Consider the following 27,663-nt stretch of genomic DNA (forward strand, 5'->3'; position numbering starts at 1 on the left):
AATTGTTTATTCATAATAATCCACAGGAAATGTTCGTAATTATTATCAGGCTTTAAAATGTGTCATGCTTATAAGTTGCAGGTTAGTTTCCTAACAGTAAGCTACCTACCTGTGTTTTATCAGCATTGCCAAACAAGCAATTGTGCTGGGGAAATTAAATTAAACTAAGTTACATGAATGCCCGTTGAAAACTTTCGCCGTCAGCTTCGCAAATTCATCCACGGAAAGTGGATTGATTCCTTGGTGCAACAGATGTGCGACATGCTTGCCTAGCCAAGTAGGCTAGTGCATGTGTGGGGTATAATTCTGAGGATGGATGTGTGAAGCCACAATTCGTAGTAGGCTACTACGTAACTTTGGCTACACAATAACGTAAATCATACAACAGCAACGGGCGGAAATAAAAATGTTATTAAGGTATTGTTGTTATTGCTTATATATATTCTTAATGAACGTATATGGTAATGTATGTTATAATACAAATTAGTTATTGCATTATGTATAAAGTAAAGCATATACATCTGCTGGCGATCATGTTGGATCACGTCGAATCAGACCATAAGTTTTGAAGCCCATGTTTCAATATTAATTCAATAAATATCATCACTATCCATATTGATGCTTAAATGCTTCTTAAATGTTACCTAAACATGTCTTAAATGTTAACAAAAATGCACAGAGGCCCACTCTCCAATTAACCAAGCAAAAGATTACAAATTATTTTATGTTTATTTTCAAAGCGGACATATTGGCTCATGCCCTCTCCAGGGCGGTTTGACGCGTTCACCTCCAAAAACATATGTCACATGACAGATAGGCTACGTTAATCATTCAATAGAGGGCATGCATTGACGTCACTTTCCCACCGGAATACGCCCCCTCAGTCGGACTGAGTGGCAAAACATGCTGCGACATGGCTGCCTTTAGTAGAGGAAACTGCAGAACCGGGAGTAAAACAAACAATTATCTGCTTAAAGGCAGTTGGACTCAACAGTGATCCATAGAACTTACCAAAGAACCAGTGGTCCATGGACATTCAACAAGAAATCGGAGCTCTTTTTACAGACTGCCGAAAGATAAAGAAAAGAGAAGCAAATGGATCGCTGCAATTCGCAGAAACAACTGGAATCCAGGCCCGAAACGTGGATTTGCGGTTGTTATTTTGTGTCAGGTATGTTGGATTTTTGGGTAAAATCATACCTTAATTTATATGGTAAATGGTAAATGGACTGCATTTATATAGCGCTTTTATCCAAAGCGCTTTACAATTGATGCCTCTCATTCGCCAGAGCAGTTAGGGGTTAGGTGTCTTGCTCAAGGACACTTCGACACGCCCCGGGCGGGGTTTGAACCGGCAACCCTCCGACTGCCAGACAATCGGTCTTACCTCCTTACCTCCTGAGCTATGTCGCCCCTATGCTTGTCTAGCTAACACTGCCATCCCCCCTTTGTTTGTAGAACACAAGGCTCATCATCATGGATGTTTACAGTTGCACAGAATATAAATGAAAGATGCTAAGTATTTAATTGATGAGTAGTCAATACAGTACATGACTTAAGGTATGATTTTACCCAAAAATCCAACATGCCTGACACAAAATGACAACCGCAAATCCAGGTTTCGGTGCCTGGATTCCAGTTGTTCTGCGAATTGCAGCGATCCATTTGCTTCTCTTTTCTTTATCTTTCGGCAGTCTGTAAAAAGATAGCTCCGATTTCTTGTTGAATCTATTTGTACAGTCAACCGCACAACAGCTCTTTCCAATTTTAGATGTGTTTTTTGTGTTTTGGCGGCATTCAAGCTGAACGCTAACGCTGCCACTCAGGCTTTCTGCCACTCAGTGGGTGTAACCGCAGTGACTTCCACTTACTGTGACGTCATGTGCATACCCTGTATTGCACATGAACAATTACATTTTCGTTAACTGCCCTACACTATAATATGCAGAGGCAGAAATAAGTTTTGATTTGAATATAGTGTGGACGAAGGACATAATTAGGACAGTTATATTACAATAAAGCTTATTTTTGAAAAGCTAAGGGAAACATAAGAACATGCCTTCTTCAGTTATTTAACAAACAGTTATCACCAGGGAATTGCTGGCATGGCAGAAAAAAGTATAGAAATTATTTATTTTCCCCCATTTCATTTAATAAATAACTGAAGACTCTACAAAGAGACTATTTGACTATAAGACTATAGACTATATTTATCTGTTTACCATATACTTTAGGACAGAAAAAGTACGAGGCTGAATTCATTGTTCATCCCAACTGGTGACATAGTGCCCTGAGTATGTATCCAAAACATTTCCCATTTAAGGATCTTCTTATTATTGGATTGTGGGCCTCAGTGCATTTTTATTTTGTAATTTTTGTAATTTTTTTTTTGTAATGAGTTTGGAAGGCCGACACACCTTTATTTGATAAACAAAGCGTAAGGTAAAATTTCCATTGTTCTTAGGTTTCTTAAATGTTCTCAATTAGACCAAAGTTGTGAAGGTACTGTGTCAACCAAATCACAGCATCCGATTCTCCTTTGTCAAACAATGCCTTAGCATTTATGAAAACAGAAAATGGGCCAGTTCTTTCAGGCATGCCTCCACAGTGTTGTGCGCACACTGATCTCAGTAACGGTGTCAAGCCAATTGTGCTGTTCAGGTTAAAATGAAAGGCTCACTATCAGAATACATGTATCAGTAAAATCTTACAGTAATCCAATGATACGGACTGGATCAAGTTATTCCGCCAACATGATAATTCAGTTTTAGCCATTCAAATAAATGCATTGTGTGCAACTCTGTGATGTAAAATTTTCACTCAACCATTACATCTTCCCTGCCCTTGCCAGAGGATTGTAAAACCTAATTATGAATTTTGAGTTGTTTAGTTTCAGTACAGGGCTGCACATACTTGTTATCATATCATATTGCTCTATTAAAATCAATATACTGCACACAGTTTCATGGCTCACAGTCGTTATATCATAAAACAACTTTCTAAAGGAGCTAGGATTAAAAACAAAGTGCATAAAATAATTTTGTAGTTTTAGAATACTTCATGGTCTAAACTCATATCTCAAACAAGATGATTTTACCACAATGGAATTTTATTCAAAATGGAGAAACAGCATAGAACAACCAAATACAATTAATTGTATCATATTATTTTAATATCAAATCCGACAGTACCTCAAATCATACAAAACATATTACACAGAGATGCATTACCATTTCATTCTATACAATAAATTACTCAAAATATATTTCTTCCAAAAATGTACAATTCTCTCTCAAACATACTTTTATTGCTATACAAGGTGCATATTGATTAATTTCTAGTTTTTTAAGGACATTTTAATCTTTAAATATCCTAATTTATCAGAAAACACATTTGAGCATTAACACAACTAGTAAAAAAACTAATTAAACAATAATTACATCAGTAGCAACATGATTGGTAAAAATGAAACATTAGTATTCATTTGATACAGAAACCGATCTTCAGTACTATTCAAGTAGATACACTGCTGTGCCATGAAAATATTTTTAAAGCTGGCCAACATGTAGGAGCAGCATCAATGTCAAGATAACAGGCAGATAGTGTCCTATAATGGTTTGGGAACTGGGCTTGTAACAAAAAGATAGCAGGTTCAAGTCCCGGGATGGACACTGCCATTGTTCCCTTGAGCAAGGTACATAACCTGAATTGGTTTGGTGTATATAAAGCTGTATAAAATACTTTGTAAACATACAAAAGCTGTATATGTCACCGTGGATAAGATGGTCTGCTAAATGGCAATAATAATAATACATTGCATAAATACAAACCAAACTTTCAACTTCTGAGTAACAATAACATACACATAGATTTCAGTTGCACATTGACCTCATACATCCATGTGACTGAAAACCTTCATCTCCCTGGAAACAACTTGGGGTGGAAATTTCTTCAGTATTTAAGGGATGAAGACTGTGATTATAACTATTAAGAAAATGACATAATGATTATGAAATGATAACGTGCCAAAAGTCAATATTACAAGATATGACTATGGTTATAATTTATGGCATCAAATGTATTTGTCCAGTTCTCATCTTTAGACTACATACATTACAACACATCTGCAGGTAAATAAGGAACTGCCAGCTTAATTCTAGGGAAAAACCCATTCACATTTTACCTGAACACTTCCTCTGTATGCTGAGAGAAGGATGGTACTGGCCCAGGTGTAGGCAGTTCCATCCCACAGGAAGTACCATCCTTCTCTCAGGAGGAAACTGTCAATGGGTTTTTCCCTAGAATTAAGCTGGCAGTACCTTATTTACTGTGTTCATTCGTACTTGACTGATAAATTAAAACTGTTGTTTGCACAGTTAATTCACCAAATGTGGTTTGTTGGGTCTGAATTTGTTATGGATGTTAATTTAAAACCCAAAACCAGCAGGCCACGAAACTCTGGGGTTTGAATTTTTCATATTATCTCAATTTGTCCCTTAAAGTACTACTGTACCTTCGTGAACTCTGTTCACTTCATGTCTTAAGTGTCTTACCTTATGTTTTGACAATATACTTTTATGCATAATACAACAGAAATTTAATTAAAAAAATTAATAACAGAAAACCTTCTGCATATAAACATTTTCTACAGTGATAATTAATGATATACAACAGTCAAACAATTACTTTGGATGTAGTTTTCTTAAACATTACCCATCCTGTGTTAGTTGAGTTGATTGTTTGTTTTTAAGTACTTTGTACCAAGAAGTGTTAGATGATTTTAACTCAGATTAAATCCAATATACTTCTCTCACCTGGCACTGAGAAAATTGTGTTTACTACTCTGTGAAGGCATTGTGCATTCACCAAGGAACTCTACATCATATTTTATGAAATCAGCAAACAAAGATGGTTAACTGAGCAGAGACAGTTAAAAGTACAGGTGTGTTTATCTTTCAGTATCTTTCAGAAGCATTTATTGTCAAAGCACAAGAGCATAAAGGAACTTTAAATCCGGGAACCAAAAGGTTATTCATGAACAAATAACAAAAAAGGCTTGGGCTGTGTTCCTTGTCCATCCCACTGTAGACAATAGTTTTTTGAAGTAGGTAACATATGATAGTGAAAACAGGGCAAAAAACCACAAAAAAGTACTGAAAAATAAATTCAAGTTGCTTTGTAGTGACTTTGTAGTCACTAGTAGTGGAGTGGCTCACTCAGTAGTTACTTTGGTTTGTATTTTCATATATATGTTTTTTTTTTTGCATACACACACAAACACACATAATATATATATGGTGCTTAAGATTTATACCTATTTGGATTTAATGGAAATACTCACAAAATCCATGTATGAGAATTAAGACTTCAATCGTTATCCGAACCCTCAGGAGGCATGAATATCAAAGAGTCATGGAATATGTGTCCATAGGGCCGCAGTCTGTAAACACCGAACATCATGACTTGCATCTGAGAGGGTGACATGCCGGTGAAGGTGATGGCCATGTCAGAGCAGCAGCCCTCCACCACATTCGTAGGGTTTTTGGCCCGGCTGTCAGAGATGAGGCCATTGATGTTCTTACTGTTGAAGAGCATCTTGCCTTGGAAGTCCTCCCCATTCTCAGCGAACACCCCCCCGTACTTCAGGCAGAGCGCTAGCTCCTTCTCGAGGCTCAGCTTCCACAGGCTGTGGCCCTGCTCCGGACACTTGAGAGGGTCCTGGAAAGCCAGCACCAGTTGCCGCAGGGCCTGGTAGCTCAGCACGACACCGCTGTTGTATTCGATGTACTCCAGCTGGCCGGACTTTACTGCGCGGCCCAAGTAGAAGGGCTGGCTGGAGTCCTTGTCCAGAAGGAGGAGCTTGAGGTTCTCGATGATGGCAAAGGTGGTGGCCTTCGCCAAGAAGAACCAGCGCATTTCCCCGGCATTCTGAAAAGTGTGTATCAGGGCCTTGCGTACCCTGAGCCACTCGTCCTTCTCGTGCAGGTCCACGGCCTCCAGGGCCTTGTCCGGCTCGGAGGTGTAGTACACAGCCTTGTCGCAGTGCTTGGCCCAGGTGTTATTGGCGGTGGCCCAGAACGCAAGGATCTTGGGCTGCACCATGATGGCGCAGTACACCTGCATCTTCTGACTCAGCTCTAGCTTCTTGGCCTCTGAGAGTCCCTGCAGGTCCACCTTGCTGGGGGCCCTGACATGGTGGTGCTGATGAAGCTCAGTGCTCGACCCCGGGCTCAGGCTCTCCAAAAGGGACAAGAACACGCAGAAGAGTGCCCCGAGAATCATGCCCTTCATGAAGGAACTGCTCTGCGACGGCATGTTTAGGCCTCTACTTCGGGAAAGACAATAAGAACATAATCAACAGGCTGGATCTTCCTACCGTCTTTTTGCAGTGCTTACTGTAAATACAAATTAAAATATCCATTGCTTCTCTTAAAAATATCATAATACAGGTTCATTGTCACCTGCTCGCTGCATCTGTAGAGGGGCTTTAATGTCACCAATTCACCTTCAGAACTGTTAATTTATTGTAGAAATTCACCTCAGGTTATGCCTTTGTTGAATGAGTTAGGACTCTAATGACAGGTATTTAGTAAATCAAATCACATGATCTGACAGGTTAAGAAACAAGCACAATGCCATTTTTAACCAAAACCTCTACTGTAAGACTTTAAAAATATTATTTTAAGTTATTTTATTGTTTATTGTTTTATTTATACTTTATACAGAATGTCTTATTGAGATTTAAATCTATTTTACAAGATTAAGAAAATCCCAATTACATTTGAATACATAATTCTTCATATAACACACCTCTAACATGCTCAATGACAGCTTTCGCATAAGAACAGACACACGCATGAGCGTGTGTCAACACTCATATATTGCTATTTCAAAATCTGCCCAGTCATTGGGTCCACACCCAACTGACATCAAACTAGTAGACCTGTTTTTCTGCTAACAGGTTTCATGGCAGAAACAGTGGATAATTTAAACTTTTGTTTTTGGCACACCACAAATGTTTATAGCAACATGAGAGGCATAGTACAGCTGGAATGCTGTCATATCCGGATGAACCTGTTGGATGTGCTGTAAATGAGATGCAGAAAATCTCAAATGTCACAAAGGGCATTCAGCTTGCCACTGGAACACTTTTTAAATGACATTTTAAACAGTACTTCCAAGACCATTATACCGACACCACGTAAGACCAACATAAATCCTTAACTGCTGTTGAGGACTTGGCTCCATTTCTGGCAAGTCCACCTGAACTATTGTTGTCACAACAATATTCTGTCACGGTGATTTTCAATTGGCACCTATTTCGTCCTTTGGCTCACAACCAATTAATGAGCGGGTTATAGCAACTTGACTTCTTTCTTTCTTTAAAAAAAATGTTTTTATAAGGTGCCAACAAAGTCAACTCTCATTGACAACTATATGGCTGTAAAGTCTTGTCTGGTAAGACTGTGAATTCCAATCCAGTTTTGCAGGTGTACATACAAACAGCACAAAGACGTTATTCACTTCCAAAACACAGGATTGTTCACAGCCCTGTTTTGCATATTGTGTATGTTCACATCCGAATAATAACAACGGCTATTTCTGGGCAGGTCCAGCCATAGCTTGTTATCATGCAATTGTTCATAAACATTTAACGGCACTTCATCGGTGCTAGGTCAGAAGATTCAGTGTAAAGATGTTTTCCAAAATGGCATAATAATAATAATAATAATAATAATAATAATAATAACTAGGCAGCTAGCGCGAAAGCGAGCATCTCCCCATGCTAGATCTTACTTTCCAATACTTAAGAAATCTCGTCGTTCTTCATATTTCCCGATGCACATCAACGGCAGTGACAGCTAGTCAATGCCGTGCGCTTGCCAGGTGAAAGCGTATGTTACCATACAGGACAGGGGCTAGCGACTTCAGAAAAAAAAAAAAACTTCAGAAATGAGTACAATATACAATAAATCTCATCCATATCTAGCAACAGCTACAACCTACTAAATTAGGCTAATATACCCGATGAAGTTGGCGATTAATTAGTTTCGATAAAGTTCATAGCTTTCGATAAATAACAATACATGTGTTACTAAAAATACCTTAACTTCAACCTAACAGTTAACGATAACACAGCTAAATTCGTCAAGGCAACAGACCATGTCTTACCTTTTTCTTAGTGCACGTAGCCTAATTTACAGTAGCACTATCTGGTTCACTCTAGCTACACCGATAAGGAAACATGTGTATCCGAGGAACTGCGCTCTACAGATGTTCTTCCGTTTCAGATATACCGCACCAGGCTTGATATGAACCAACGCACCTCACTACATACGTAACAGTAACTTCACTGACTGCATCGCTCACTACCTGAATTTAAGACCGCATCAGCTCATGTCTAGCCGGTGACATCCGGGTACGGAGATGGGCCACGTGACTAAAAAAGTTATAGAAGTTTTTTTCATCCTGAAATAACTCGCGCAAAATCTTGGCCTCCGTTATACATTTTGATATCAAAATTCTACAGATGGTAAAATGCAAAAGCATTAAGGGCAGGGAGTCTGTGGTCATTGTGTTTATTTTTGTAGGAAACCCCGAGGAGTGCAAAACTCTCCGTGCTGGGTTAATAGGGCATGCCCTGGCTGCTATCCTAATGTAAAAGAACTCTATGCTGGAAGTGCGTTTAATTGTTCTTTTAATGATTGGTATTTTAAAAAATGTATTTGGCATGTATAATATTTTGCTGATTTCTTGACTAAATCTCCCTTGCAAAAGAGATTGCATATCACTCAGGATTTTTTGGTTTTTAAAAAAGGTGAAATAAAAAAATAAAATTTGGTAATGCTATACTTACATACTGATAAGGGTCTTATGGTATGCTTTTGAATAATAACAGAACTTTCTTTTCTTTCTGTAAGAAGATTGTTAACCATCTTCTATTTGGGCAACTTTTTCTGGGTTTTAATGGTCAATTTTTCCTCTGTAAGAAAAATTCAGGGAATAAATATTTTTTAGTTCTGCATCATTTGTCAAGAATGTGGTTTGCCACCAAATGGAGTTTATTTGAAAGTGAATTTTGAAGAGCTAACATGCTCCAATGAGCCATTTTCGTGGGGGAAATAGATGGTGGCAGAAATGGCATTGCAAACATTCTTAGAATATTCGCATTGTATTATATGCAAATTCAGTTCCAGCCTAACTGGTCTAACACCGAAACGCTGTCCACAGAGTTGTCAAAATATGAGGCCATGTGTTGTCTCAAGGTTTTTACAAAATAAAGATGAATTATGTCAGAATATTGCAATAACGTTGTTGCACAACATTCTACAATGTCGTCTGAACGTTGTGCGACAACTTTCTATGAGGTTTCCACAACCTTGTGACAATGTTGTGACAACATTGTATGGTAGCTAATGGGGACTTAGGGGCCTTTTCCTTGCTTGCAGGTGATAGTGTTTGAAGAGTGTGTGAGCATGTGTGTGTGTCTGAATTCTGAGTGGCTGCATGTGTCAGAGCAGGCATACATTAATTATATGAGTCGTGCGCTCCAGATTGTTTTTTCATATTGGGGACCAAATTGTAAGAAAACAGTCTGGTCGTAATGTCACAACTCGCAAGGCATGAGATACCATTCTGAACCGATCTGTCTCTTACAGGGTCCCGATTGTTTTTTGACATGCCTAAAAAAAAAAATTGTGCACAATTGGCTTGAATTTTGTCAGGTGCAAGAGGTCACGCGAGCCGATTCTGTTTTTCAGTTGTCTGATCTGGTCAGGTGCTCGCATAGTCTATGCGACCTGTTGTCACAATCTGAGCCTCGCTAAGTGTGAGAGGGCATCCGACCTCCTGACGTCGTAACCCATGAGAAAAAAATGTATAATGTACACTCGCCCTTAGGGATACACTTCTGGGTCAATAATTTTTTCTTTTGCAAATAATTTATTATTATTATCATTATTATTATTATTATTAGTTGTATTTACAAAAAAGTTATTTGTGCAATAAACCTTTCACAAAGAATGTAATACTGCAAAAATCATGTCTCGATTTTTTTGTTTGTTTTTTTTGCCTTTATTTTCTGGGAATGAACAGCAGTAGAGACAGGAAACAAAGAACAATTTCCAAGAATTTCTGTATGAGCTATGCTGTCCTTCAATATTTCCTGAAGCAATCAAAAGAATGTGGTAAATAATGGATCCTTCCTTTGAAGTACATTGTCTGTGTCCAGCTTCATGTATAGACACTACTCTTCATCAAAGATGAGGAATGAGGATGGTTTTGGTGTCTTTAATGGCAGGACCACAGCCTCTAGACAGCTTCATCCATCACTAAGTTCTTGATCTTTGGTAATGCTTTTTCCTGTTCAATTACAAACCTTTCAATTTGATAAAGAGCCTCGTGTAACTTCATTTTCAACTCTTTATGAAATGTGCCACAGTCATTCTTTCTATTTCAATTCTTCAGTTAACATGAAGCTCTTTTCACAAGTTTTTTTTACAATGTGAGAAGAAAAAATATACATTCTCCAGTATAATCAGTTTCTGTTATCAGGTATACACTCTATAAAGCTACATAAATTCCCATCATGTTTTTAAAACTTTACATATTTGAATGGCTTCTGAGAAACTACTATTGTATGCTTGTGCAATTAAAATGCTGCTTTATAGATAGTTCACAAAATGTGTAAAACAAAAATGGTTATATTGTGTAACTCCACCATGTAAGGGATGTCACTGAGCCAATGAATAGTGGACCCAGTTTGCTGCACCCACTTTGCAAGCATTGTACATTACCTCAACTGTATTAATGCCACTAGATGTGTAATTGGAGTGCAGTTTTAGACACTGTATAATGTCACAATGGATAAAGATATCTGATAGGAAAAAACTGAAATGACAAATACATAGTTGCAATTACAGAATGTGGCTATTGCATCAAATCTGAAGTACGCTGAAGAACACTGAAGAAATACATTCTGAATATGCAAATCTGTTACAGTCTGCAAATGACTTCATCTGCTTTTCTACAAGATATTCCAATATTGTGATTTTGGCATCCTGCCATAAAAGTCATTTGTCACTTTTGTAGAACGCAAGATTTTTTTTAGCAGCTTGTTCATTTTCAGTGTCAAATTGAAACTGAACTGAACACATTTTCTCCCTGTTGTCCTTCAAGCACAAGCTGAAAATCATGGATATAAATTAATTCGATTTATGAGGGCTGAAACATACTGCACTGAAGATAGACCCACAAATAAAAGTGCTAAATATATTTTTATCCCATTATTTTTTATAGATCAGACAGGGATGATAAGCACATAAAAATGTTGTATCAGACATAAAGAATTGAAACTGGCTTGTCAGTTCCTGATAGTTTGGAGTAAACATTTGTCCTTCTCTGTGCTGGTACAGATAGGCTTGGTCTAAATTGACAACACCCCCTAAATGGCTTTTATGATGAGAAAGCCATCATGTCTAAAACCATTAACACCAAATAGAGATGACATGATAATGAATTGATCTCTTCGAGATAGATGTCCCTGGAAGGTATAAAAGTCTGATTCCCTCAGCGAGACACAAAGTAGACCAGAGTCACCTGACACACTGCCGTTATGTTGTCCTGGGCACTGTGCTGCATTCTGGCCGCGGTGTACACCGCACAGCGGACTCCTGCACTCCCGCTATATTCAGGTACTGACATGGAGCCGTGGACAGGTAGGCCAGTGCAGCTGCTTGACTTTCACATGCACTTCGTCTTTCATAATTCACCTGCATCCTCTTGCCACCTCATACTGCTCTTAATCAAAGAGTCTGCCACAAGTTAAGGAGAGCGGCTTAGCTGTTTTGTTGCTGAGTTGTTGTGATTCATTAAAATCTATTTTTACATAGTTACTTGGGAAATTGAGCTACGGTTGTACTTTATAAAATTTGGATTGAATATGGAGATGACTGGCTGAAATATTGCATGTTCAGTAGATACAAAATACACATTTCATCAATTAAAATCCATTCAAAATAATATATAAGATTCCTGGAGATGCAATACAAAATTCCATCTGTTGGATTTGGAAACAAAACAACATGAGATATTAGTCTGTGATCACGTTGCTTTAAACGGCATCTTCATTTCAAAGTCTGTGATCAAATGGCAATTTCGATGTGCAGGATGAAGACCAATATTGCTCTGCAGTTAGCTGTAAATCCAAGGGTTCAATATTTTCTTTTTTTTTCAGTACTCCCGCACTGATTTCATATCAAAATGTAATTTATGAAAAACATGCATTGGTGTTGTTTTTTTTACTTGGGCAAGTATTTTGCATTTTCAGAGGAAAAAAAGAATAAATTGAAAGGCAGTTGAAAGAATTTCAGTGTCTTTTAAGTTGAACATTAAATGCTGCCTGTTCCCATGGAAAACCTGCACTTTTGTTGAGGATAAAGACTTGCCCAATTAATTCATTTTTTACTTGATGCTGACAGGTGACTAATGCGGTTTGACGTCAGCTGTGATCAACAGCTGATGTGACAGAGTATGACTCAGATCACACTTTATTTATATTTATTCTGGGTTCAGGAATGAGTTTGTCTCATTGGTCTCTATTTGACTTCAAAGGAGGCATGAATTCCTTTGAATTCACAGATGATCCACAAATATTGGCACTTCATAAATGTGGATGATTGTTTGCTACAACCTTTGTTGGCAGCCTTTTAACGGGAACTAAGTTGCTAAAATACTGCCAGTGGTGTGTGTTAAAGCCACAGGATGTCTGCAGATCTGTAGGTGTCATGTGAGGTGCAGCATCCTGGTGTAGCAGATCATCATACTGTAGGTCAGTACAGAAAAGGGTGAAAACCGGGCAATGTCTCAGCAGATGTGATCCAGAGGCTGGAGCCAGAGCTTGAGTTGGCAGAGCACATGGATGTGGGGAACCACCATCAGATCAAAGCTATGCACCCCTTCCTACTGCAGCTGGACAGTGGCAAGAACACCTGGATGAAAGGTGAAGGCATAACCAGCCTGACCACTCACTGGTTAACTGTCAGTGTTTTGCTCGAAAAATTCTAAGCACTTTTATTTGAACAGAACATTTTTGAGTAAGATTTTTTAAGGGTAGTTACTGTACCAAAGCTGGCGTTCTTAATGTTAATAGCCTTTAAGGTTATATTCTAATAGGTAGAGATCATAAGGATGTTAATTAATTAAGAGAGCTAAGCGAGAGATCATACATTAAGAGAAAGATCATGAACAAGAGTTTTAGAGTAAGTAACAAGAGTAAGCTTTTGAAAACAAACCTCAGGGAAAATTTTGAAAAGCCTCAACTAAATTATAACATGATGATAGCTGATGGCTGATTGATGAATTAGTGGTACATCCAGTTTACATATGTTATATTCCGTCATAGAGCCAACATAGGTACATTTTGAAATAACATTTCTCTTTCCAGGCCAGAAAGATCCTTTGAAACAGGAAAAGTTGAACAACATGGTAAGATAACATTGATCGCCTCAACAATTTAGAGAATGTCCTTGATCAGAATGCATAGATCACCATTTGCCTGTACAGTTTAGTACTACAATTGCTACTATGAACACAATTAGTATTGTTGTTGGAGCACAGGGAGAGATGCGTGGGTGTGAAACATGCTACATGTTCAGGCCTGTGTGCTCTACTCCCAGGAGGATGATATTAAGGCAGTGCTGCTGAAGTTGGCAGCAGCAGGCAGCCTTGCCACACATGGCTTCCTCCATTCTGATCAAAGATTACCCAGCGTCAACAAGAGAGGTGAGAAATTTGGTGTTGTCCTGCCTATTGATGACGTATGGACCCTTCACTGAGAGTTCACCTGTCTGTTTCAGATAAGATAATTCACCTTGCCTTTATGAAGTTTCAGGATACTTGACAGCTGTCACTTTGCCTAACACAACAGGTGCAGAGTAAGTGAAGCAGGCAAAACAAACATGGTTAATAAAGAGCGATGTTCTGAGTACAGTTACACTGCACACAGTAGGTTAATGCAAGTCTTGGCTAGCACTTGCATTTATATGTCATCTGGAGATTACCTCTGAGATAGTAAGATATATGCTATAAACAGTAGCATACCATGACAAATCATCAAGTTCAACAACTCTCCTTGAATATTTTTACAATATCTTTACAGTCTTAAATTATATGGATGTTAAGAAATACAAAGAAAAACTTGTATAATTTTCTAATCTATTTAGGGCAGAGGTTCTGTTACTTCTCCTTACCGCTGTTATAAATGTACAAATTTGGCCATTGGCTGTTATGTATGGGGTATTTCAGCTGGATGGAATACATTCAGAGCACCACCCTTTGGGTAAATACAAAATATGACAGAATTATGTATTTGACTACTATGAAGTTAACGTTTACCCATGCAGGACATGTATGGGATATGCACATACTGAATGCATCATGCACTGGACAATACTCCAACTGTGATATTTAGTTCCGGGAACAAAGCATATGTGAAATATTTGTTTGTTTCCATTTGTTTGTTTCTTATACAGGTTGTTTCTGGAAGTACTGCGTGACAAACTAAAAGCAGCGTCACCCCTGACGTGGGTAAAGAGCTGTGCCTTGTACAAACACAGCTTGATTCCCATAGCTATCTCACCTGCCCCCTTCTCATGCCTCACACTCTCAAGTTTCAGCTTTTGGTCCAGAATGTGTAAAGAACTTGGTATAAACAATTGAAACAATCCATTGTTTATTATCCAAATGGAAGCAGCCATATACTGCCCCAGACAATATAGAGAATTGCGTGATGTGGTTTTGTTGACAGAGCTTTGTTTTTGGGACAAACAAAGTGTCAAACAACAGTTTTCCACTCTAGAAGTTTTCACATGCAATTATTCAGGCTTTCTGTTGTCAAACGCATATTTGAAAAAATATATATACCTGTGCTCTTCAGAGAGACTACCCACTCATACAATATGAAGCATGTTTATTTGAGTCAGACTGACTCAAATAACGTTATTCAACGTTGACTCTGAAGAAAAGGCTAAGTTGAAACGTCAATCTTATTTAAACAAACATGCTTTATTTTGTATGAGTGTTCCAGTGTCTACTTGGGGTAGTCTCTCTGAAGAGCCTGGGTATATATTTTGTTACATGCATGGTCCCATACTGAGAGCACCGTCTGTCTTTTTTAAGCTTCCACTGTTGCGTGTGAGTCTCTTTTGCATATTTGCTATATTTTGCCACTGAAAAACTCTCTTAATTGTTACCTGTTTTAATTTGAAGTCAGTGGGTTTGGAAGGTGATTCTTTTTTGAGTTACAGAGGCTGAGAAATGGGTTCAAACCAGAATACAGAATAGTTGAATGCAGTAGCATTCATAACATTTAGAAAGTATTGGAGAATATTTGAAAAAAAAAAACATTCATATTTCACCTTTAAGTGTTTTATTTTTATTTGATGTGTTGTGTTTCAAAATAAAGGGCCCATTTGAAATCACAGACAGATACTTGTATTGAATATGTAATTGTGTGGCACAAAAACACATCTTTATACATTTGCACATCTGTTTAATTAAAACATAATATAACGTATTCTCCAAATGCACAGTCATAAAAGATTAATTTCAAAACCATGTGAACCATGTAAGACTTTAAAAACATCAGGGTGTCAAAGCAGTTACCCGAGAGTGAACAGCATTTGTAATTATCATTGTTGCTATATTGAAGCTGATTTTGAAAGTAATCAAATTCATCAAAATTATCTGTATTTGAAAAAATAGAGAAATAATATGCATACATCAAATATATATTTTAAATATATGTTTTCCAGGATTGTAGTGCATCTGGAAATGTGAATTCAAATGTAAATATTCAAAACTTATGCATTTGTCCCATGTCAGGTTCAAACTCTAATTTTATTAATACAAAAATGAAAGTATAGAACTCCCTCCAGGACTAAAAATAAAAAATCATGCCTTGAATGGTTTTGGAATAACTGCCCCCTTCAGTCAAAATGTGACTGGTTTATGGAGAAAGCATTTGCCGTGCGATTTTTCACCACATATAAACTAGATGAAGTTCAGTGTTCCTCATCCTCACAGTGTAACACAGGCACACTGTAAATTGGAACTGCTTTTATTTTTCAGAATTGTGAAGAATATTAATGTTGCAGGATACAAAATAGGTAAAAAATCCATTTACCCTAGCATGAGACAAACATGTTGCAAATATGATGGAAAGCTAAGCAAGAGACATCTTTAATGATTCTTTGGCGTTTTAATACTTCACTACAATTCAAGCGTTCATCAAATATTCTGAAAATGTAATACAACTATACATGTTTTCATCAATGCCATTGTCACCATCATCATTGTCATTACCGCATATGTGAAATTTAATTAATCAGGATAGGACTGTGATAATGTAATAATTGTGATAATAAAAGGCTGCTCAATCAACTTGGCCCATTCATTTTTCTAAAAGTCTCATGAATATAGTAAATAGTATACCATAAATTCAGTATTCTGTTATGCTTTCAATGCTTTAAAATGGTCAGATCAGAGTGGTTAATGTACTTAAACTGCTGTTATTCATCTATTGAGATGATATGATTGTCTTTTTACTAGCTGTCTGAACATGGCCAATATCCATGGATAAAATAATTTAACTTTCCTCAACGCAGACCCTGGCTTTACCTTTGGCCATACAATAATGATCAGAGGTGATCCCCTGGAAAAGAAGTACACGGGCAATCAAAGTTCCCCACCTAAATCTCATCCACATCTCATCACATAGGTTCCTGGAAGTGAGATGGGTTTCTGCTGACTACTGGATTACTATACAAAAGCAACACTTTCCATAGAAATCTCGTGGCCCTACTACTATATGAGAAGACCTCAGTTCAGGCTATAGTGAGCTGGGGTTGGGTACTGTTCAGAGGAGAGGTTTGAGAAGAGGGGAGAGTTCAGAGAATTATTTCCTCTTGCCCACTACATCCAGATAGGCCTTCTCAATCTCAATGTCGGCTGGGCAGGTGTGACGAAACTCCTCTGTTCCATAGGCGTTCTGCAGGTAGCGCCACACCCCCGTAAACTGGACTGGGATGTCAAAGTCACAATACTTCTTGGCTGCAATCTGAGAAGAAGAAATCTTGTTGAATGCAAAGAAAATACCCTTTGTTGCACTACATTCCCATACAAAAAATTTGACTGATCTACACTTAACATTATCGATAAAGGCAAAGAGGTGTGTTATGCCACAAGGCCCACTATGAAGCTTGGAAATACATGGTTTACATCATGGTCTACCCAGGAGAATGGATCACAGAGTAATGTGATGTGATGATGAGAGTTTGAACCATTATCTTCTTGTTCTGCTTCACTGAATTTGTGTAGAACTGCATCAGTGATTAATATTCAATGAGTGAACTTAATTAAACTGTTGATTATTCAAGACTGCTCTTCACATTTATATGTGAAGCTTTTGACAGACACTTTAGTCCAGATCAATTTACAAAGGTGAACTTAAGTATGAAAAGAAGCTCTGCATCAATGTAGCAAGTAAAAAAACTCTCAGGACATAATAACTACTGCCCACACAATTAGAGCAAGTATTTTTAAAAGATAAATTAGTGTTGGCTAAGGGTGAGGGAAATTTCAATTTGTGCATGTGCAGAGTAGGTAAGTGCTCTCCATGCTTTGACTATGTTACTGGATTGCCTCTGTGGTCTTTTTGTCCTTAAATTAAATTTAAATTCTATAATCCGAAACAATTACATGAAGAACACTGAGAAGTAGGGCATAACTGCTACTTTACAGCACCTTGATGACATGAAGTTTGGGAAGCAGGTTGCAGTCTGCCAGTGTGAGGCGATCCCCATCCAAGAACTTCCTTTTTGAGACAAGGGTATCCACCGTGGAGTTATGGTCTATTTCCTGTGGGAGAGGGCTGTTCAGGTAGACGTCCAATCGGTGGAATTCTCGCAGCAGGGCCTTCTCGTGGTCTATAGAGGTTCAAAGCAAGGACTTGCATAAGACTACTGTGCTAGTTTGGCATATTTTAATTTTGAGAGTGACATTCAATGGAGACCATCATTTGAAAGTCTTAGGGCTCTATTTTACGGCCAGTACACGTGTGACGTGCCTCAGCACTTTGGTAATTTCATGACTCGCACTGCGCCAAGTGACCAAATGGGGTCTAATGGGAAAATAGGCTTTTTGAGCAAAAATATGGGTTTCACTAGGGGGCCACTTCATAATCAGTGGCGAAACTGAGAGCTTAAAAGCTGGCCCCTTGGATTGGAATGAACCCCCGGGTCTATATGTGCGCAAGGCATGCTGGGATAACTGGTGACACGAGGCAAGCAGGCAATGCGAGACAAGACAGAGAAGCTACCAGAAGGAAGGGGAATATAGCATGTTGACCAATCAGATTAAAGATCCAATCAATTATCAATTATCCCCCCAAGACCACAGACGTTTTTTAAAATTATTATAATGGAATAGATGGAACTGTAGATGAGGAATATATTAACATGTGTCTAGCCATCATGAAGACAGATTAAGTAATGGATATAATTGTGATTTTGAATTGTTTTGGGTTGCATATTAACTTGAATTTTAAGCAGAGAATATATGACACAGAATATTGCCTGTATTATCCAGGAGATGCATAACAGACCATTTACCCTTCTCTGCCCACTTTTCATAAAAAAGAGATTTGCTTTTAAAAACCACACATCTGTTACTCCAGATCGGCATATTGTGGGGGTAAAGTTGTGTTTGAACAATATTTTGCAATAGATTAATGCTAGATTAATGCTTGCTGATGAAAGGACAGCAGTTTCATTGACAGTCTTGAATGGTGAAGTCACATCTATTACTCCTAGTTTTTTTATTTCTGAAGGTATGCAAAACCAAAAATTATTGCCATGGTTCAAAAACATTTTAGCCAGTTGATTTGCACCTGCAGTCCCCATCTTCAAAGTCTTTGACCAAAAGACATATCTTTAAATAATGAACCTTCTTCTACCAAATGTAATCAAAGTTAATTTGATTAATCATTTTAGTGTCTTTTATTATTATTATTATTAGAAATAGCCAAGGAATAAGCAGGGTAAATGTACCTAGCTAAATTTTCCATTTTTGGCAGAAAGATACGACCCAAAATCGATATATCTCTTCGCATCCAGAAGTCTAACCTTGCATTCCTTAAATTTGGTCCAAATGTTTAGATTTTCACTTTCACTTTTTATCCTTGGTTGTATGGATACCGAGATATTACACTGTTGTTTTTAATGGGGATTCCATGAAAGGCCACTAGAGGGCAGTCATAGATTTCCATTCATTCACATTTGTTTAGATTTAAAGTTAATCCGGAAATTTTGAAAAATCTAATATATCGCAGCATTTTGTTCCTTGCATTTTAAAAATATGGCAGTGTCATCTGCCAATTGACTGATGACAATCTGCTCGTCCAAGATCCTTCATTGGGCTATGTCACAGTTCTTAATATAAATAGCTAATAATTCTGCCGCCATCAAAAGTAATAAAGGGGATATTGGGGCCGCCAAAATTTGGTGGTTATTGTTGAAAACAGACTAGAGAGGCCGGCACGCCTTCAATCCCAGAAATAAATCTGAACTACGCATGCTGAAGGCAAAACATTACATTTAATGGGGAATATCGGAGTTTTGAAGGTACAATAAAAGTTCCCCATATTCTGAAACTCGATTAACGGTGGTTACGCTTCATATGAAAAGCAGATTATAAATAAAATATGTAATATGGAATAAAATATGTCAGGCTATATTTAATAAATATTTTCTCAAGACTTCTGCACCAAAACAACCATTATTTCACATAGGCTACTGCTCTACAAATTTATGATTTTGAAATTTATGAACACACATCTTTGGTTGTTAAATCACCTCGGTTTTCCACATTGAAGTCAATGGGCAGCAAGCTCTTTTGCCTTCAAGCATGCACAGTAGACGCGGTTTCCTGTTGCTTCCAAGAATTCACCGCCCAGCGCCTTCTACCCTCTCCACTACCTATGGTGAGGAGAGCGTTGTCTGCTGTGACATGGGTTCAGTTGTTAGGTGATGTTTTCGCCCGAACAGAAGCAAGCAAGCATTCTGTCAATTGCGCTGCACACCCCAATACACACCCACTTTAACTTCCTATTTCATCTGACCGGCTTTGTCAAGTTTATGCTCATATTTAAGAAGGTATTTTTATTTTTATTTTTTTTTTTCAGGATACGTTTACACCGAAGGTCTTGATACCCAATTCCGATTTTTTTAAAACGTGTCCTATTTTTTTGATCGTCTGTTTACATCTTTTACCAGGTGGTGTAAACATAGCCTAAGTGCATTTAAAACATGACAAATCCACTACTCATTCAATCCCGCTCAGTTAAGCCATGCTATTATTGCGAAAATGTTGGACTCGTGCATCGTACTTTCTCTTTCGAGCACCAGCGAGCCATTTTACTGCTCTGAACCGATCAATGATATTGTACGAGCTTCCTGGTTTTATTTTGTTTAATTATTTCCTAGTTATGAAAAATTGAAACTGGCCAATAATAAATAATTTCTTTAATTCAGATGGAAGAAAATTACAACAAATTCGAATGAATTTCACTTATTTATGAGATCTGTTCGAACTCAATCGTTGAAAAATGTGACAGCCCAACTCCGTGCCTCCCACAACATCGTGTTAGTAGGCTATATCTTCGTCTTCCATTGCTGTCGTAAACTACGGAAAATGGCAGCCAACATTCACTAGCCACTGGCTATGCCATAGACTGGGGCCTTGCGCTGTGCAACATTGATTCCGAAAAATAGAGCCCTCAGTAGACAATGGTTGTTGAGGTAAGCCAGTTTGGAATTTAAATTTTCAGAAGCAGCTTTGGTTTCAAGAGGTCAATGTAGTACGATTGGCCTTGTCAAATGAATGTGATATTTTGCCTCAAGGTGAAGATTGCACTACTGGCAGGACTTAAAAATAATTGGCTCCAACTTTCCCTGTTTGTTAAAAGCAGGAATAAATTTCCATTTTGTAGTGGTATGCAATAGCTGAGCTGAATTGCCTCCTAATGTACTCATGTTTAGTCTCATTTAGAAGGGGCTGAATTCTTGATTCGGTGATAATATCATGGTTTTAGCCCTGCTTTCAGCAACATAACATTGCCAAAATAATCCTGTCCTTGTAATAAATGAGCCTAACCCCTTCCACGTTTATACTCAACATCGTTCAATCAGGGCAAACATTCTCACTCTCTGCTGGGCAAGGTATTTATGATGGTTGAAGGAAAAAGTGTTCTGTTGGTTTTGGAGCCTTGAAGTAGAAGAGTTTTCCTCTTCTTGTTTGGATGGTGGTTCATTGGTTGTGTGTTCACAACATCTGAGTTTTTCTAGCTTGCTTCCTCTTGTTCCTGTTGCACTGAAACAGGAAGAGGACAATACTCTGGGGCCAGTTTTGGCTTATCAGACTCTCTCTCTTTACTTGTAATTTCAAATTAATGCTTTTTTTTTGTAAATTATACGTAAGGAGCGTACATTCATTTATGAATGTATAATTTCTGTTCATTATTCAAATTAGTCTATCAAGTTGTCCACTTAATAAAATGATTTAATTTTAAGACCTAATCAAGAGTTGGTTTTTCGACTCGTTGGTTGATTTTACCATGTTACTGTTCGACAAATCTATCAATGAATTAAAAGATTTAAATTGAGATTATTATTTGTAATAATAATGAATCATTTAAATTGTCTAATATTTCAATACATGTACTGTATCTCGGAGTCTTCTGTTGTTGTTTGTCCTTTCGGGCCATTTCAGAAGGGTAACCTTTTAAGAGGAGATAATTAATAGCCGACAGAGCTGGATTCAGAGCTTCCACACCCTAAACTTCTACTAAAAATCCTACTGGTCTGACACTACCATCGTAACGAAATGAGCAAGCACATATATTTGGTGATCACAGTTTGCGTGATCACAGTTTGCGTTTTCTTATATCACAGAGGTACAGATGGTCCGAAAAAGGTTGAACTCCCATGATATTTTACTGTCAGCAGCACTTGAGCATAATGTTTGACAATTTGCCAAATTAGGCTTGATCGGAATGGCACAGGTATGAGGTGGGTCAGTGCAAAAGCGACAGGTCATTTCAAATCTGAATTTCATGACTGAGCAAATATTGTCAGTGTTCCGCTCATTCACTCTCAATCTGATGGATCACCATCATACTGCGCAGGGAGTCATAGTTTTATCAGAGCACAGTTATTTAACTTGGTGCTCTGTCTTTCACAATCACTCACAGGTGTTGGTGGGGGTGCTCTTGATGTAAGCTGAGAACTTCGCAAAGAGGTCGGCGCCCACGTCGAAGGACTCCTTGTTCTGGGGACTGAGGTGGGGATACCTGGTTTGAATAGTGAGGGACAGAGGTTAGTCTGACTCGATTGGATCTATGCCAGTCCACGGGGCATTCTAATAGCTGTTATGCTAAGTATGCCATACCTCGGTGGGGCCAGTGTCAGCTCCAGGAAGTCCTCGATCTTGATGAAGTCGGTCTTGAGGTCCCCATTGTACAACAGGAAAGGAGGGTTGGTCCCTGGGGCCAAGTCTTTCAGCTCTGCGGGCTTCCTGAAGAATTGGGGAGTGGAGGTGGAGGCAGTGAGAGACAGAGGAGGTCGAGCGAGGTCATTTATCGGCTACGGAACACCACATCCGCCTCTGCGTCATCGATGTTGATGAATAATTGATTTCTGATTCCCTCTGACTCAGTTCGAAAAACACAGGGCACGAGTGAGTGGCCTTTAATGGTGGGGTGTGTGTTTGCATTCCTTGCATTACTCACTTAGAGGCATCGCTTTTTAATCAAGCCAGCATGTTTGTCCAACAGCAACAATGCTGTTGAGGCCTCTGCCAAAAATATTACAAGAAATGACAGATTAGATTTAGTATTTTATGAACACCACATTAATTGTTTTGTGCTGGGAGTATGAGCTTTCATCTCTGCTTTTAACCTAATCGGTATCCCCAGTATCCTATGTATTTTCAGGTTCAACTCTATGCCCAATTCCAGTTTCCATTCCTGTTGCTACGGACGTGTATGCAAGACTGCTGAAAGTTTTACCCATGATTCGTTACAAAATGTGGTACTGTGCTGTGCTGGAGAGTGGAGTAGTGACTACATGTGGTTATGCATGATACTGTGGTTATGTGTGATGCTGTGGTTATGTGTGGTGTAGTGTTTATGTGATTCTGTGGTTATGTGTGGTGTAGTGTTTATGTGTGATGCTGTGGTTATGTGTGGTGTAGTGTTTATGTGATGCTGTGGTTATGTGTGGTGTAGTGTTTATGTGTGATGCTGTGGTTATGTGTGGTGTAGTGTTTATGTGATGCTGTGGTTATGTGTGGTGTAGTGTTTATGTGTGATGCTGTGGTTATGTGTGGTGTAGTTTTTATGTGTGATGCTGTGGTTATGTGTGGTGTAGTGTTTATGTGTAATGCTGTGGTTATGTGTGGTGTAGTGTTTATGTGTGATGGAGTGGTCATGTGTGATGCTGTGGTGTAGTGTGGTGTAGTGGTTATGTGAGGTACAGTAATATGTGATGTAGTGATTATTTATTTAGTGGCTATGGTTATATAAATTGTTTGGTTATTGTCCCCTTGATAATGGTGCTTAACCAACATTGCTCACTTCTTCATGTCCACTGTGGTCACTGTGAACTTGACTCCTTTCAGCCACAAAACCATGAAGAGCCTCTGGCAGAAGGGACAGTTTCCAACGTTCTGCCCGTCGTGTCCAGCCTGAGGACAAACACATGCGCACACATGGTTACACCCACGCTGCCTAAAGCAAACTCACTGGCTTCTGCATGAAAGCGCAACAAATGAAACATTTATACTAACTTGTGAATTCCCTGTTACCTCAACCTGTGTGCCACACTGTGCTTTCATATCAGTGCCATTATTGAACAAAGCCTCTTGAATGGCACCAAGGTATGTGCTAAATTATGCAATAGCAAGCCATTTTGTTGTTCTCTTCTTTCAAGAACACAAAGCACAACAGAACACAGCAGGAGAGAACAGGACAAAACAGGAAAGAAAAGAAGAGGACAGGAGGAAATGAAAGTAAAGAAACACCTGCTGGTGTGCAGCCAGTGTTTACTGTTTCTCTTTCTTTGTTTGGTGATCAATGGATATATTCTTTTGTGTACCATTCAATAAAACGCTCAATCTAGGTAGATAGGCCTTCTTTCACAGATGGCTGAAATGCTTCACAAGGTTGCGTTTTCTTCAGAAATTGTCCAACTGAGCGGTTTGGATAGAAACTTACGCAATCATTTCGGAACCTGATGCAGAATTTGCTACAACAAAATACGCCTGGACCAGAAATGTGTCTTTATTGTGAAGCGACTGCTTTGAAGCCATGCTATATACAGTATAGGGAGTACTGATGGAGTCCCAGGGTCCTCAGAAATGGAAAAAAGTATGATTTCCATTTTTGACTTTCAGATATATTAAACCTGCTTCATAAAAGAAGTGTGGGTTACACATCTGTGGTAATATTGTGACAGAGTTTGTATTCTACTAAATATATCTGATGTTGTGTTTTACATAAGTCTCCATGTACAGTACGAGAACCATTTCATAGCAGCCCATAGTTTGTATTTGATGAGAGAGGTCTCAGATTAAAAAAAAAAAAAAAAGCTCTGGAAATACTTGCTATATGTAACATATTGTGTGTGTTAGGAAATTGTTCATTCAAAAGAATAATGACTCTATATAGAGCTATGCAAGAAAAAAGACAAATAACGCCCTTATTTGCACAAGACACCTCCTCACCTCTCTTGGCAGCAAAGTGCTGATGTGGTAATCTGGGTCTGTTAGGAGGAGCCGTCCTCTGAGCTCAGCGGTGGTACTATAACACCTCTGTTTTCATTACTCCTGCGTTCTATCAAAAAGATTAATTATTACATCCTCGGTTGGAAGGGGTAGAGCTGTGTTTCTGGATAACTGCGCAGGAAAAACAACTTTGGCTCTTTGATGTCGCAGGAAAGGGCGAGTAAAGAAAGGAGGCAATGAGTAACATGGCCCCTCCCTTTCTTTCCTGAAGTCTCTTCTGCACTGGCTGGCAGGATTGTGTAGGGAACTGGATTTGTAACTGCGAGGCTGTAGCTTTCATTCCCAGGTCGGGCACTGCTGTTGTGAGCTTGAACAAGGCATTTAACCTGAATTGCTCCAGTAAGCAATCAGTTTATATTGTATGCTGTCTGTTTAATGTTTAAAATGTCATGTAAATACACAACACTTTCCATCATGGATTTGAAGTGGTGCTGATATCCAGCACTCAAAGTAGCCCATTTGGAACCGGTAAGACGATGATATTATCTCTCTGTGATCTTGTGCACCAGGGCTATTCAACCATTTCCTCATGGGCCCACATTAATAAAAATGGGGAATATGGAACAAACATTTTCACAAAACAATGTCTGAATAATACATATTGGGCATTTATACAGTAAATGTCTTTTAAATTTAGACCTATGCATAGCTCTTATTCTGTGTTATGCTGACACTGTTCTTGTTTGTTCTTGATGCAGACCTGGACATAGACACAATTTTTAATGCATCTGATTTATACTTTTTTGTTTTTTCTTCCCAATGATCAAAGGGCCTGAGCTTGTCTGTTTTATAACACATTTGGCCCCCCGGACTCCAGTCTAATAGCCCTGCTGTACACCAAACAATTTAATTGGCACAGGTATTGAGACAATATTAAGAAAAAAATACAAGAAAAAGGATGTAGGTGTATAGTGGACATACTGGTGTAGGTTAGCATCTGGACTTCTCTCTGGTTCTGTAGGCTGGTGTTTGTGGGTATCACAATGTATGAAGTGGTGCAGGTGTACTGTGTGTGTTGCAGCAAGCATAATGGTGTAGTTTGGCATCTGTGAGTGATGCAGCAAGCAGAATGGTGTAGGGTGGTTTCTGTGGATTGTGCATTGTGTAGAATTGTGTCTTTTGGTTTCCATAGGAACAGCACTGAACAGAATGGTATAGGTCTGTCTTTGTGGGTGTGGCAGTGAATACACGGCACAGCTTGGTCATGGTGGGTGTGGCAGTGAGCAGATGGGTGTAGACTGGTCTGTGTGTTTACGGCAGAAAGTAAAGTCATGAAGGCCAGTGTGCTAGACAGCAACAGCATGCATTGTATTGGGGCGTATCAGTGAAGTGCAGAAAAGGGCTCCTGGTGTACTTCCTACGACACGATAAGGGATAACTCTGTTTAGGCTGTCTGTATGCAGTGATAAAGCGTACCGATTGAAATCTCTAAGGGAACACCTCCATAATCCATGCTCACCACCCCACAAAGCCCACAATTAGCAACGGCTGGCACTGATAAAATACTTATGCTTCTCATGCACAATGCTTCTGCACTGGAAACAATATGAAGACATACAATATATCCCAGTTAGAATTCCTGAGACCAATTAACAGAATTTCTCTCCTGAATCATAATGCTGACGTGTGCATACATTCTAGACGTAGGTTGATTGAGAAACTACCTAACCCTAATACCAAAAAAGCAAGAATCTCATCTTTGACAGCTTTCATGGAGCAAGATGTCAATGTCTGTAATAGATAAATACTGTCTACAGTATATTCATACATTCTTAGTAATTCCATACAATATAGATATCTATTAAGTACAGGAGACAATAATCTAAAAAATCAATAAATAACTACAAAAATAACTACATTTATTAATCCAAATGTAATTACTGCAAAGACAGTGCCATTATAGATATATTGAGAAACTTGTTGATGTAGGATAAGTATTGTAGCACAAACAAACTGTCAGCAAATATGTCAGCAACTTTATACTTCAAATTTGTTGAAAGAAGCACAAAGTACTGACCTTGATGAAGAGCTCAATGCTGGGTTCTTTGTCAGAGTTTTGTCTGAGTGCCATGGTGTCCTACTGTGTTGTTCCAGTCAGTCCCAGTAAATAGCAGAACCACTTATGCACCAACCGTCAGGCGAGAGAGAGATTTATCTTCACACAGAGGGTTCTCAGCTCTAAACCGTTAAGTGCGAGAGAGACTGAGAGTGAAAGTGTTCGTGCTTGGAAAATAGAATCCAAGCAGCAGTGTGTAACCTCCCTTGGCCAGGCTGTGAGTGTTTGTGTGTCTCCTTGCCTCAGATACACTTGTTTAAAAACCCTGAGGAGGAGGGCACAGAGGTTGGGTGTGGGACTTCTCCAATATAAACAAAGGACCAATCTTTTAGGCTGAAAATAGGTCCTGTCACTTTTTTGAAGGAAAGCTGATAATGACAGTGGCAGGCGGTATGATTCACATAATAACTCTAAAGAGTCCTCAGGATACAGAGCTCCGTGGTCACTCACACAATGGACATACTGTACAGCTTTGATTTGCTTGATTGTGACCTGACTTGGAAAGCAACACAAACTGTACAGAGTACAGCCTCGCTGTTAAAATTTTCCAGGGTCCAAACACATGGACACCTGATGCTGTTTTGGTTATGTTTGGTAGTGGCATGGATCACGTGTTTATGGGAAAGCAACAATAACAAGTGAACAAAGGAACTGAATCTATTTTATTTACAGGACCATTTACTCTTTACATGCTGACAAAATCAAGCAAA

At 38.6% G+C, this 27,663-nt stretch overlaps 2 protein-coding genes across 3 annotated transcripts; both read right to left on the bottom strand.

The window, feature by feature from the left end:
* Positions 1-3,088: 3,088 nt before the first annotated feature.
* LOC135262985 (C1GALT1-specific chaperone 1-like) lies at positions 3,089-8,393 on the bottom strand. 2 transcript variants are annotated; one of them, XM_064350488.1, is made up of 2 exons: positions 8,173-8,393; positions 3,089-6,325 (listed from the first exon to the last, which is right to left on the bottom strand). In XM_064350488.1, the coding sequence occupies exon 2, from the start codon at positions 6,313-6,315 to the stop codon at positions 5,368-5,370; it is 948 nt and encodes a 315-aa protein (XP_064206558.1). In that variant the 5' UTR covers positions 6,316-6,325; positions 8,173-8,393; the 3' UTR covers positions 3,089-5,367. The 2 variants fall into 2 exon arrangements, with proteins under 2 accessions (XP_064206558.1, XP_064206559.1); XM_064350489.1 differs by having other exon boundaries at positions 3,089-6,328.
* A 7,708-nt stretch (positions 8,394-16,101) lies between these two features.
* LOC135262989 (chloride intracellular channel protein 2-like) lies at positions 16,102-27,201 on the bottom strand. The gene is made up of 6 exons (XM_064350501.1): positions 26,915-27,201; positions 23,690-23,799; positions 22,504-22,629; positions 22,305-22,405; positions 17,803-17,984; positions 16,102-17,116 (listed from the first exon to the last, which is right to left on the bottom strand). Exons 1-6 carry the CDS (start codon positions 26,966-26,968, stop codon positions 16,955-16,957), a joined length of 735 nt encoding a protein of 244 aa, XP_064206571.1. The 5' UTR covers positions 26,969-27,201; the 3' UTR covers positions 16,102-16,954.
* Between the last annotated feature and the right edge of the window lie 462 nt (positions 27,202-27,663).

Source organism: Anguilla rostrata, chromosome 9 (assembly GCF_018555375.3).
Source record: "Anguilla rostrata isolate EN2019 chromosome 9, ASM1855537v3, whole genome shotgun sequence".
Taxonomy (NCBI): domain Eukaryota; kingdom Metazoa; phylum Chordata; class Actinopteri; order Anguilliformes; family Anguillidae; genus Anguilla; species Anguilla rostrata.